The 12,011-nt window shown below is 43.4% G+C and overlaps 1 protein-coding gene across 12 annotated transcripts in view; it reads right to left on the reverse strand.

Moving 5' to 3' along the window:
* The window catches only part of ILKAP (ILK associated serine/threonine phosphatase), a 33,917-nt gene that overhangs the window by 15,026 nt on the left and 6,880 nt on the right, over positions 1-12,011 (reverse strand). For 3 of the 12 annotated variants that reach the window (XR_012421629.1, XM_045368035.3, XM_005574782.5), the window contains exons 2-6: positions 10,076-10,141; positions 9,545-9,601; positions 4,799-4,918; positions 3,072-3,198; positions 368-474 (exon numbers count right to left, since the gene is read on the reverse strand). Coding sequence is in view for 11 of the 12 variants with exons in the window: in XM_045368035.3 (XP_045223970.1) it covers positions 368-474; positions 3,072-3,198; positions 4,799-4,918; positions 9,545-9,601; positions 10,076-10,141 (477 nt within the window). In the remaining variant the exon portion in view is untranslated. Of the gene's footprint in view, positions 1-367; positions 475-3,071; positions 3,199-4,798; positions 4,919-9,544; positions 9,602-10,052; positions 10,142-12,011 lie in introns of all 12 variants that reach the window. The other 9 variants (XM_074010630.1, XM_074010624.1, XM_074010631.1 and 6 more) reach the window with 7 other exon arrangements.

The following is a 12,011-nucleotide window of genomic DNA, read 5'->3' on the forward strand; positions in this document are numbered from 1 at the left end:
GGCCTTGGCCTCCCAAAGTGCTGTGTGAGCCACCGTGCCCAGCCAGAACAATCTCTGTTTCCTCACATATAACACAGTACCATTTGAAGTTGGTTTTACTAGTTTTCCAATAAAGGCAAGACACTAACTGAACCCAAAGACAATTCACAAAAGGTGCCTATCACTCAGAATCATAAGAAGTGCCACCCGAAGTCACACCCGCATGGCCGCTATGCCTGGAAGCCATGGAGTCCACTCCTCAGCACCACTCTTTTAAGACATCAATGATTCTCTGCTAAAGCCAAAATGACACATCTGACTGCTTCATACAGCCATCCGAACAGCAATAACCAAAATGAGTATCAACTGATTTCGTTCTCAGTCTCACCTTTAGGAAATTTTCTGATTAAGTTCTGATGCAAATTCTGTGCGGCAAATTTTGAGGCTCGAATTCCTCCATGTCCATCAAAAACAGCAAAATATGAAACCCGAGTACTGAAATAATGAATTGAGAGTTAATCAAATTCTCACAGCAAAAACCACACTTTTCCATTAAAGCTTAAAATTTCATCTCAAAGAGTGAACATTAATGAGGAAGTCACATTGGTAAGACACCAGTCACACTGTTATGAATGGGGGAAAAAAGGCTTTAACTGAGACAAACATTTAAGTAACTTTCACAGCATTTTATCTTTTTTTAAAAAAAAAAAAAATACTTGTGTGTGGGCCAGGTGTGGTGGCTCACACCTATAATCCCAGCACTTTGGGAGGCCAAGGCGGGTGGATCACGAGGTCAGGAGATCAAGACCATCCTGGCTAACATGGTGAAACCCTGTCTCTACTAAAAACATAAAAAAATTAGCCAGGCATGGTGGCAGGCGCCTGTAGTCCCAGCTACTCGGGAGGCTGAGGCAGGAGAATGGTGTGAACATGGTAGGCGGAGCTTGCAGTGAGCCGAGATTGCACCACTACCCTTCAGCCTGGGTGACAGAGCAAGACTCCGTCTAAAAAAAAAAACAAAAAAAACAGATCAAGTCATTTATCAAAAAAAGTCAAAAACAGTTATGCATCACTTAACAGAAATGTGCTGTTAAGTGATTTTGTTGTGTGAACATCATAGAACATATTTACACAAACTGAGATAGTGTAGCTTACTACACACCTAAGCTACATACATGACAGAGCCTAATTGCTTCTAGGCTAAACTGTACAGCATGCTACTGCACGAAATACCAAGGCAGCTGTAACACAACGGTAGTATTTGTGTATTTAAGCATACCTTAACATAGAAAAGGTACAGTAAACATGGTATTATGGCCGAACACAGCAGCTCACACCTGTTAATCCCAACACTTTGGGAGATGGCCAAGGCAGGAGGATCACTTGAGGCCAGGAGTTCAAGACCAGCCTGGGCAACACAGCAAGACCCCATCTCTACAAAATTTGTAATCTTATGGGAGCACCATCATATATGCAGTCCATCAATGACTTGATGATGTCATTCAGCACGTGATTGTGTAAGAGCAGGGAGGATATTACAGAATTGTTACTCAAATAAATTTTAAATATCTCATTTTAAAAACCTCTTACTCTTATTCCTATTCCCCTTTCAAGTTTTGCCAGAAAACCCTCATATATGGAATAAAAGACATCGAATAAACTATTTCAAGAAAAAAAAAATGCCTATGAGAAATGACATTTATTCTAGAAAGCTGCTTTTCTTTCAAATTTTTTGGAATTCCTTTTCAATTTAGGACATCCTGAGCCATGAGAAAAAACCTCATCTGGTTTGTAACTCAGAGCTGTTATCTTACTGCCTGCTATTTGCAAGGCATGATTTAGTGTTCCCAATTAAATTTACACTCAAAGGATCTGCCTTCTTGGGCTCCAGAGGTCCCTTTCCTGGTGTTAATGCAAATCCCAGGGTGGGTATGGTGGCTCATGCGAGTAATCCCAGCACTTTGGGAGGCCAAGGTGGGAGGATGGCTTGAGCCCAGGAGTTTGAGACAAGCCTGAGCAACTTAAGGAGACACTGCCTCTATTAAAAAATTCAAAAAATTCGCTGGCTGTGGTGGCACATGCCTATGGTCCCAGCTACTCAGGACGCTGAGGTGGGAGGACTGCTTAAGCCTAGGAGTCAAGCCTGCAGGGAGCCGGAATTGTGCCACTGTACTCCAGCCTGAGCGAGACAGCAAGACCTTGTCTCAAAGGGTGTGTATACCGTCCCCTCTACATATGATCAGCCGCTCTGCAGCAGCCATCACCTCATCTTCATGAGTAGACCTCTCAGGACAAACGCCATCAGCCCAAATGACTCCAGCACGCTGTATGTTAATGACCAACTGGTGTCAATAAACGTACGTAATGTATTTATTATGTAATTCTGAATTATGTAACCTGTGTAATATATATTATTAAATATGTACTATAATGTATATTAACAGCCAACTTCATGTCCTACCTTCTGGTTTCTTTTTCTCCAGGCCCAAGAGCTTATCCAGAAGGCTTCATTTTAGTTTGTATAGTTGCAGCTAATTTTTCATTGTCCGTCATTTCCTTGACATCATTTTGACTTTTGTTCTTCCTAGGCCCTGATTATCTGTACTAGCTCTCCTTGATCACCATTCATATTTTAATTAGTGGCTTCCAACTCTTATCTTCTAGGTCATGGAATAAAAATATTCTCTGCCAGAAGCTGCTCAGTTGCTGGTAAGGAGTAACACACGCTGCAGAGCCCTGCCATGGAGCATCGTCTCCCGCTCAGCTGCTCAACCGCGACACTACTGACATCCCAGGCTAAACAGTTCTCTGTTGTGGGGCTGCCCTGCACTGCTAAGATGCTCAGCAGCATCCCTAGTCTCTACCCACCAGACACCAGTAACAACTCCCTCCCGCACTGTGACAAAAATGTACCCAAACACTGACAAATGTCCCCTGGGCGGGGAGCAAAATCAACCCCAGCTGAGAATCATTGATGTACAATCAAGTGATGTGTTAGTCTTTCTAGTAAATACATACTAGCCAGTCCAAAATGCCAGTCAGAACCCAGGAGATGTTAATGCCGGCTGGGCTTCCTACCACATGAGACTCACATGAGGGACGATGGGGGCCTACACTCCTCGGTGATGTCGTTCAGGATAACGTGGGCATCCTGCATCTCCTCCCTCTCACCCTTCCGCTCAGCCACATAGCCCTTCAGACCAAAGATCACCGAAGAGGCTAAGGAAAAGAGAACAAAAAAGCCAATACAAAACTGTGCCCAACCCGCTGGAAACCCTAGTCCCAGAGCAAATGAGAGGGAACTATGACTGTCTGACTCAACAATATCCTAGTGGTGCAAACAAATAAGCAATACCCCTTAAGGCATCTTCCCAGCTGCAAATCTATAACTAAAATCAGAGCACTGTTGGACAGGGTGAGCTCTAAGAGGTTGCACAGGGACACGAATGAGGAGTCAGTGAGCACAAAACAATTCTGTCTAGGGTATAAGTCAAAGCACCAGGGCAAGGGATGTGCTGCCATCCCAGAGAAGTGAGATTCAAATCAGGGGAAAGGATCACGTGCAAATTAGTCTTGTGATAATTGAATAAGGACAAATGCAAGTCAGCAGAGTTTGTCTCAAAAGCCCCGTAAGATGCCCTGAAAATACGTATTTCCATGCTCAACGCTGGTGAAGAATTTGAACAAACAGTAGAATTGGTTGCTTTTACTTCAACTGAGGAAGAAAAAGATAAAAGATTCCAATGCAGGCAGAGATCTATTTAAATTTAATGGTTAGGCTCATTTAAACTCATTTTCTGATAACTAATGCCAAATAATAAACACTGTGAAGAGCTGTCCTCTGGGAAGGGACAAGCTAAACTGAAGATGACATCTTCCCAGCAAAGCTACAAGTGGGTTTTTTCAATACCTCTGCCTGCATCGTACAGCTTTCACTAAGATAATTTGTGGCAAAGGACAATGCAGTCAATGAAAATCCCACAGCTCGGGCCGGGCGTGGTGGCTCACACCTGTAACCCCGGCACTTTCGGGAGGCCAAGGTGGGCAGATCACGAGGTCAGAAGATCGAGACCATCCTGGCTAACATAGTGAAACCCCGTGTCTACTAAAAATACAAAAAATTAGCCGGGTGTGGTGGTGGGTGCCTGTAGTCCCAGCTACTCAGGAAGGCTGAGGCAGGAGTATGGCGTGAACCCAGGAGGCAGGAGGTAGCACTTGCAGTGAGCAGAGATCGCACCACTTGCACTCCAGGCCAGGTGATAGTGAGACTCCGTCTCAAAAAAGAAAGAAAGAAAATTCCACAGCTCAAGAATACTTTAGTACCACAACTGAAGTATTTATTCTCTTTAGTTAATTCTTTTCGTTTTCTTCCCCATTAACTTTGACAAGGTACACAACTGACTACAAATTTCAACGGCTTTTTCCAGGCTTAGAGAAGCTGCCTACAAAGCTAAATCACGTAATTCAAAGCATTAATCGACAAACTGCGAACAAAGATTGGAAGTCAGAGAGACACTAGGTGGTCAAAAACTAACCATTCACTGCAGAAGACTAAGAAAAAAACCACCTGTATTTTTTAACTCTTGAGGAACAAATGTAGGTTTCCTATCTGATCAAAGGTAGGATCAGAGATAGATGTACATGAAAAGTAGGGGAAAGCACAGAGAAACTTGGAAATTCATTTGCAAAAAGGGAACCCTACTCATCTCTTAAATACAGACATAAAAAGAAAGTATTATTAGAAAGCTGAAACTGGTTTTGCTCTGGGTTGTTTTAAAATATGAAGTCTAATACATTTGTTTTCAAACTGTCTGAAAACCTTTACAAACTTTCTTTTCCACAAGCTCTTCACTGCCATTCTTCTCTTCCTCGGAGGTTTTTCTCTTTGCTCCTTTCCCTTCATTCTTTACCATCTGGGATATTGACGGGGCAAGAGAACCTGGAAATAAAGTAAAAGCCGGACAGAAACACAGCTGTAGACTGTTGGAAAAAGTCACTAGCAGACTGGGCTTCATCCTTGCACTCAAAGACAAGGTCATTTCAAGCAAGGTCTGGCAGACACAGGCGGACCCAGGAGTTGTGTCTTCATGGTGGTGCGGGGGGTGGGGGCAGGTCCCCACAGTGAGAGAACATAAAGATCTAGGCCCTGAGTCAAACTGACCCTGCTGAAGGGGTTTGTAAAAGACTTTTCTCAGTGGTAAAAATATATTTTTTTCTGGCCTGTAGCATATACATGTTTTTATATCCACAGGTTCTTAGTGTTAAACACTTACAAAATCTGTAAGCAAACTAACATATCCTAAACAAGTTCCAAAAAGTAGTACCCAAAAAGACTCAAAATGAGGTAAATGGCAGCCTTTAAGAACTGTAATACATCCTTTCAAAGGCAAAATAGGGCTGCCACAGCTGTTCCCACTAGCAAAAGGATGAATCTGTACTCAAAGCCAGAGCGAAGGGAATCTGCAGTGTATATGTGTTTGAAATCAGAAAAGTCAAGTTTCAAAGAGTGTGCAACTTAACTTTTCAGTCTCAGCTGTCTTCACCTATGCGTAACATGGTAAGAATACTGTCATCTCAGAGGGACGTTTGAAAATGGGTGAGCACAGGTAAGAAGAGCATTTGTTACAGTGCCTAACACATCAATCTCCAATAAGGGCAGCTGTTGTCCTAATAAATGACTTGAAATGTTCTCTGCATTTAGGTATAAAAGTATGCAATAGCCAGATGCAGTGGCACATGCCTGTAGTCACAGCTACTTCCAGAGACTGAGGCAGGAGGATCACTTCAGCCCAGGCATTTGAGACCTGCCTGGGCAAAGTAGTGAGATGCTTCTCTTTTTTAAAAAAAAAAAAAGGATGCAAGTACTTACTACTTACTCAACCTACTCTTTGCCAGACATTTCTTTTTCTTTTTGTTTTTGAGACAGGGTCTCATTCTGTCACACAGACTAGATCGCAACGGCATGATCATAGTTTACTGCAGCCTCCAACTCCTGTGTTCAAGTGATCCTCCCGCCTTAGCCTCCTGAGCAGTTGGGACTGAAAGCAGGAACCACCATACCCAGCTAATTTTTTAATTTTTTTGTAAACACAAGGTGTCTTTTTTTTTTTTTTTTTGAGACAGAGTCTACTCTGTCGCCCAGGCTGGAGTGCAGTGACGCAACCTCAGCTCACTACAACCTCCACCTCCCGGGTTCAAGCGATTCTCCTGCCTCAGCCTACAGGCGTGCACCATCACACCCAGCTAATTTTTCTATTTTTAGTAGAGAGGAGGTTTCACCATGTTGGGCAGGCTGGTCTCGAACTCCTTGTGTCAGACATTTCTTAGTGCTGAGGAAAAGGTAATGAAAATGTTCCTGCCCTCAAGAAGAGTAAATTACTTGTACAAGCACCTATTTCTGCAACAGTGTAACATGATACACATATGCACCCTGCATAATGCAACACAGATGTTTCCAACAGTATCTCTCCCAAAGGTCCCCGTTAGTGTCCTGCGGCTTACTGTGTGGGTTCCCGTTTTCTCCAAATGGATATGAAACTATCTTCCTTTAAAATTCCAAAACAGATGGCCAGGTGTGGTGACTCACGCCTGTCATCCCAGCACTTTGGGAGGCTGAGACGGGCAAATCATCTAAGGTCAGAAGTTCAAGACAAGCCTGACCAACAAGGCGAAACCCGGTCTCTACTGAAAATACAAAAAATTAGCCGGGTGTGGTAGTGCCTGTAATCCCAGCTACTCGGGAGGCTGAGGCATGAGACTCACTGGAACCCAGGAGGCGGAGGCTGCAGTGAGATGAGATCTCACCACTGCGCTCCAGCCTAGGAGACAGAGCGAGCCTCCACCTCAAAAAAAAAAAAAAAAAAAAAAAGAAAAAGGCCAGGTGCAGTGGCTCATGCCTGTCATCCCGGCACTTTGGGAGGCAGAGGCAGGCGGATCATGAGGTCAAGAGATTGAGACCATCCTGGCCAACATAGTGAAATCCCGTCTCTACTAAAAATACAAAAATTAGCTGGGGCCGGGCGCGGTGGCTCAAGCCTGTAATCCCAGCACTTTGGGAGGCCAAGACGGGCGGATCACGAGGTCAGGAGATCGAGACCATCCTGGCTAACACGGTGAAACCCCGTCTCTACTAAAAAAAATACAAAAAACTAGCCGGGCGAGGTGGCGGGCGCCTGTAGTCCCAGCTACTCGGGAGGCTGAGGCAGAAGAATGGCGTGAACCCAGGAGGTGGAGCTTGCAGTGAGCTGAGATCCGGCCACTGCACTCCAGCCTGGGCGACAGAGCGAGACTCCGTCTCAAAAAAAACCAAAAACCAAAAAACAAAAAACAAAAATTAGCTGGGTGTGATGGCGTGCACCTGTAGTCCCAGCTACTCGGGAGGCTGAGAAAGGAACTTGAACCTGGGAGGTAGAGGTTGCAGTGAGCTGAGATCGTGACATTGTACTCCAGCCTGCCAACAGAGTGATACTCTGTCTCAAAAAAAAAAAAAAAAAGAAAAGGAAATAATAAAATTTCAAAAAGACACCTTACAGCTTTGTTATTGACTTCTAAGCAAATTACACTGTAGTCAGAGAATACAGTCTGTACAAGAAACAGATTATTGAGGCTTATTTTATGGTTTAGTACATAATTAACTTTTGTAAGTGGTTCCTGCCTGCTTAAGAATGGTTCCTGCCTGCTTAAGAATGTGTTATCGGGCCAGGCAAGGTGGCTCACACCCATAATCCCAGCACTTCGGGAGGCTGAGGCCGGCAGATCACGAGGTCAGGAGATGGAAACCATCCTGGCTAACACGGTGAAACCCCATCTCTACTAAAAATACAAAAAAAATTAGCTGCGCATGGTGGCAGGCGCCCGTAGTCCCAGCTACTTAGGAGGCTGAGGTGGCAGAATGGCATGAACTCGGGAGGCGGAGCTTGCAGTGAGCTGAGATTGTGCCACGGCACTCCAACCTGGGCGGCAGAGCGAGATTCCATCTCAAAAAAAAAAAAAAAAGAAAGAAAAAGGAAAAAGAATGTGTTATCGGCAGGGTGCAGTGGCTCACGCCTATAATCCCAGTACTTTGGGAGGCCAAGGTGGGCGGATCACAAAGTCAGGAGTTCGAGACCAGCCTGGCCAATATGGTGAAATCCCATCTCCACTAAAAATACAAAAATGAGCCGGGCATGGTGGCGCATGCCTGTAGTCCCAGCTACTCAGGAGGCTTGAGGCAGGAGAATCACTTAAACCTGGGAGGTGGAGGTTGCAGTGAGCTGAGATTGCGCCACTGCACTCCAGCCTGGGTGAGAGTGCGAGACTCTGTCTCAAGAAAAAACAAAGAATGTGTTATCTTCTCAAATCTAAAACATTAGACCCAAGATTATATGTCCAAAAAATCAAGCTTGCTAATCGTGTTATGTAAATCTTCTAAATTGTAACTACTTTATTGTCTTTTGTCCTGTAGATAAGAGACAGCTATGCTGTATCTTAATTTCTTTTATTAAATCCCTTAATAGCCTTCTTTAAACATATTAACTTTCGTTTTTTTTGGAGACAGAGTGTCGCTCTGTCACCCAGGCTGGAGTGCAATTGCGTGATCTCAGCTCACTGCAACCTCCGCCTCCCGGGTTCAAGCGACTCTCCTGCCTCAGCCTCCTGAGTAGCTGGGACTACAGGCACGTGCCACCATACCCAGCTAATTTTTGTATTTTTAGTAGAGACGGGGTTTCGCCACCTTGGCCGGGCTGGTCTTGAACTCCTGACCTCAAGTGATCTACCCGCCTTGGCCTCCCAAAGTGCTGGGATTATAGGCATGGGCCACCACACCCAGCCAGAACATACTAACTTTCATTACAACTAAGGGTACTATCTTTATTGGGAAGGTTTCAGGCTACACTATGGGTGTGAGGATGCTGCAATTTTTTGGTATGGGTCTATAGCCCTGAAGATTGAGAATTCTTATGTAAGATGACTATAGTACTTTTTCTAAAATATAGAAAATATACCTGCATATGAAATAGGACTACTTGCATCCCCACTGCCCCCACACCATCTATCTCCCAACCTCTCCTAACCCTCACCTTCCCCAACCAGAAGAGCTCCACGTAAGTTCTCATGAGACAGAATCATACCTTTACCACAATGGCAACGGGAATCTGCTCTACTCTTCCCTTCTACTTAATGAGGACATGTAAAGGAATATGTTCAGGAAAAGGTAGAGCCAATGCTACTAGCCTTGATACATTTGGGTCAAGCACTCTGTTTAACAAGGCAAATCAGAATAATGAATTCTGAATTTTAAAAAAATGTTAATAACAAAGTTAAGAGTAAATCAGTGAACTCTTAATTCTTAAAGGCAGTTCCAACAATCTGAACCTCAAGAAGTTAATATCACCAGAAAGTAACATAGTATTATCTTATCTTTGTGCTTCCAATTAATGTGCCTGTTTATAGTTTTAGTAAACCTTATACTGTATGACTTAATGGCATCCAAATCCTGTTAAAATCTATACATAAATTTCACAGAAGAGTAAAATACTATGTATTATTTCCACCAGCACCTTGGATTTTTTTTCCTACCACTTACCTGAATCGCCACTGCTAGCGGGTGGGAGATCATCAAAAAGCAAAGGTCCCCCTGATCCTGAAACACAGCAGAACACTTAGTGAGCCCACAAAAAATACGTAAGGCTGAAGTTTCAGAATCCATCCCACCAGGACACCTATGTAGGTTACTGAAATAAACTCAAAACTCTCGCGTCAATCCAGTGGCAACTCATACTGCGGTGAATAATATCTTGAACCTATTTTAAAGTCCTATTATTTCAGAGGAAATAAAAATCTGCCTTAAAAAGTTAAATTGTATTTCAGGTAGTAAAATAAATACTCAAATGAACCAGAGAAAACTGCTCCACATTTTCTTGCAGTACTTCTCAGGGCTAGCGACTAGCAGATTTTTCTGCCTTACCTGATGCCATGGATTCAAAACTTAAAGACAGTCCAACACCTAAAACATCTGTGTGTTGAAAATGGGGGAAAGGGAAAAAGATTGAGACAACTACAATCCCAGGATGAGTAGAGACGTTGACACACACCTGGGAGAGCCTGAAGACTGTACCTGAGTCAGTACTGCTGGCCGGAGGGAGGTCATCAAAGAGCAGGGGTCCTTTCTGAGCTTCTTTCCCTAAAACACAGAAAAGCTGTTTAGAGAGCATATGGCCATCACCCAGGACAGATTTTCAAAGAGGAAGATCATGTGGTCTCCCCTGCTTTGAGACAAGTTTGCTATTAGATTCTAATTTTCTCCTTCCTGTTGGACAAATTTTTAAAAAATATTTTCTTAGCAGCTTTTTAAATCTGGGCATCTGTTTCCAACAGTTGCAGTCAACATAAAAGCAATGAATGATGCCCTAACAGGCATTTTCAGGGCCACTGAGTATTTTGAGGAAAACAAGTATTTTCTTGATAATTTCATTATTGAAAGCATGAAACATTTAAAAGTCTTTCTTTAAAATAGAATCCTGGGAAGCAAAAAACTGATTCTAAACCAAGAAAACAATACTTAGGATTTCAAGATGGACGTTCAGAAATTTGGGGGCGGGGGAAGAAGGGAGGAACCTTCAAAGACCTACAAGTTTGTAAAAATCCTATTTCAGTAACATTCTGCAAGGGAAGAAAATCTGCTGGAACCTGGTGTCCCTAGCCCCAGCACAGTGCTTGATTCAATAAATAGCTTTGGAGAAAATAAGGAGTTTCAGGTAAAGATAGCCTCAGGAGAAAGTCAGGAAACGCTTTTAACAAAAAATGTGAAGATTTACATTCCAAACGTATGTCTTAAATGTTTTATGCCCAATTATCTTTTTCCACATAAAATTTAACCACCATTCCTTATTATCCAGCTTTTTCCTGAAATTCTATTTAAGCTATTAGATATCTGAACTGGCACACAAGAATCCAAATTAGAAGTACACATGTTCACCTCCTGCAAAATTCAACACACCAACCAAACACACCGGCTTTATCCCACCTCTTGTTCCTCAGAGTTCAAGTATAAAGATGTGCTCATTTAAGCCAGACGCAGTGGCTCATGCCTATAAACCCAACACTTTGGGAGGCTGAGGTGAGAGGACCGCTTGAGACCCGGAGTTCAAGACCAGCCTGTGCAACATGGCAAAAAAATGTCTATAAAAAAGTACAAAAATTAGCCAGGTGTGGTGGCAGGCACCTATAGTCCAAGCTACTCAGGAGGCTGAGGTGGGAGGATCACCTGAGCCCAGGAAGGCCAAGGCTGCAGTGAGCCATGACTGGGCCACTCCAGCCTAGGCAACACAATGAGACCCTGTCTTTAAAAAAAAAAAGTACTCACTTAAAAATCAATTCACTTTTTTTTTTTTTTTCTTTTTGAGACTGAGTCTCACTCTGTTGCCCAGGCTGGAGTGCAGTAATGTGATCTCAGCTCACTGCCTCCGCCACCGGGTTCAAGTGATTCTCTTGCTCCAGCCTCCTGAGTAGCTGAGATTACAGGCGCACACCACCAGGCCCCAAATAATTTTTGTATTTTTAGTAGAGATATGGTCTCACCATATTGACCAGGCTAGTCTTGAACTCTTGACCAAGTGTTCTGCCTGCCTCAGCCTCCCAAAGTGCTGGGATTACAGGTGTGAGCCACCATGCTCGTCCTAATTTTTGTATTTTTAGTAGAGACAGGGTTTCACCACGTTGGCCAGGCTGGTCTCAAACTCCTGGCCTCAAGGGGTCCACGCTTGAGGACCCATCCCAGCCTCCCAAAGTGCTGGGATTACAGGTGAGCTACTGTGCAAGGCCAAACACCAATTCACTTAAACAAATAAATTTATATCCCCCGAGAGGCTCATCCATATCATCTTTTTGCCTCCATTTAGAAATGAGCTGGGTATCAACTTTCTTCTTTTAAACACAAAAGCTTTAATTAAAATTTATAAACTTAAGGGAATGAAATTTCTCCCAGGGTCTTTGGGTCAGAAGTACCTAAAATACACAAGAAATTCCTGAGTTAACAAAAAATAACTATTTTG

Source organism: Macaca fascicularis, chromosome 12, assembly GCF_037993035.2.
Source record: "Macaca fascicularis isolate 582-1 chromosome 12, T2T-MFA8v1.1".
Taxonomy (NCBI): Eukaryota; Metazoa; Chordata; class Mammalia; order Primates; family Cercopithecidae; genus Macaca; species Macaca fascicularis.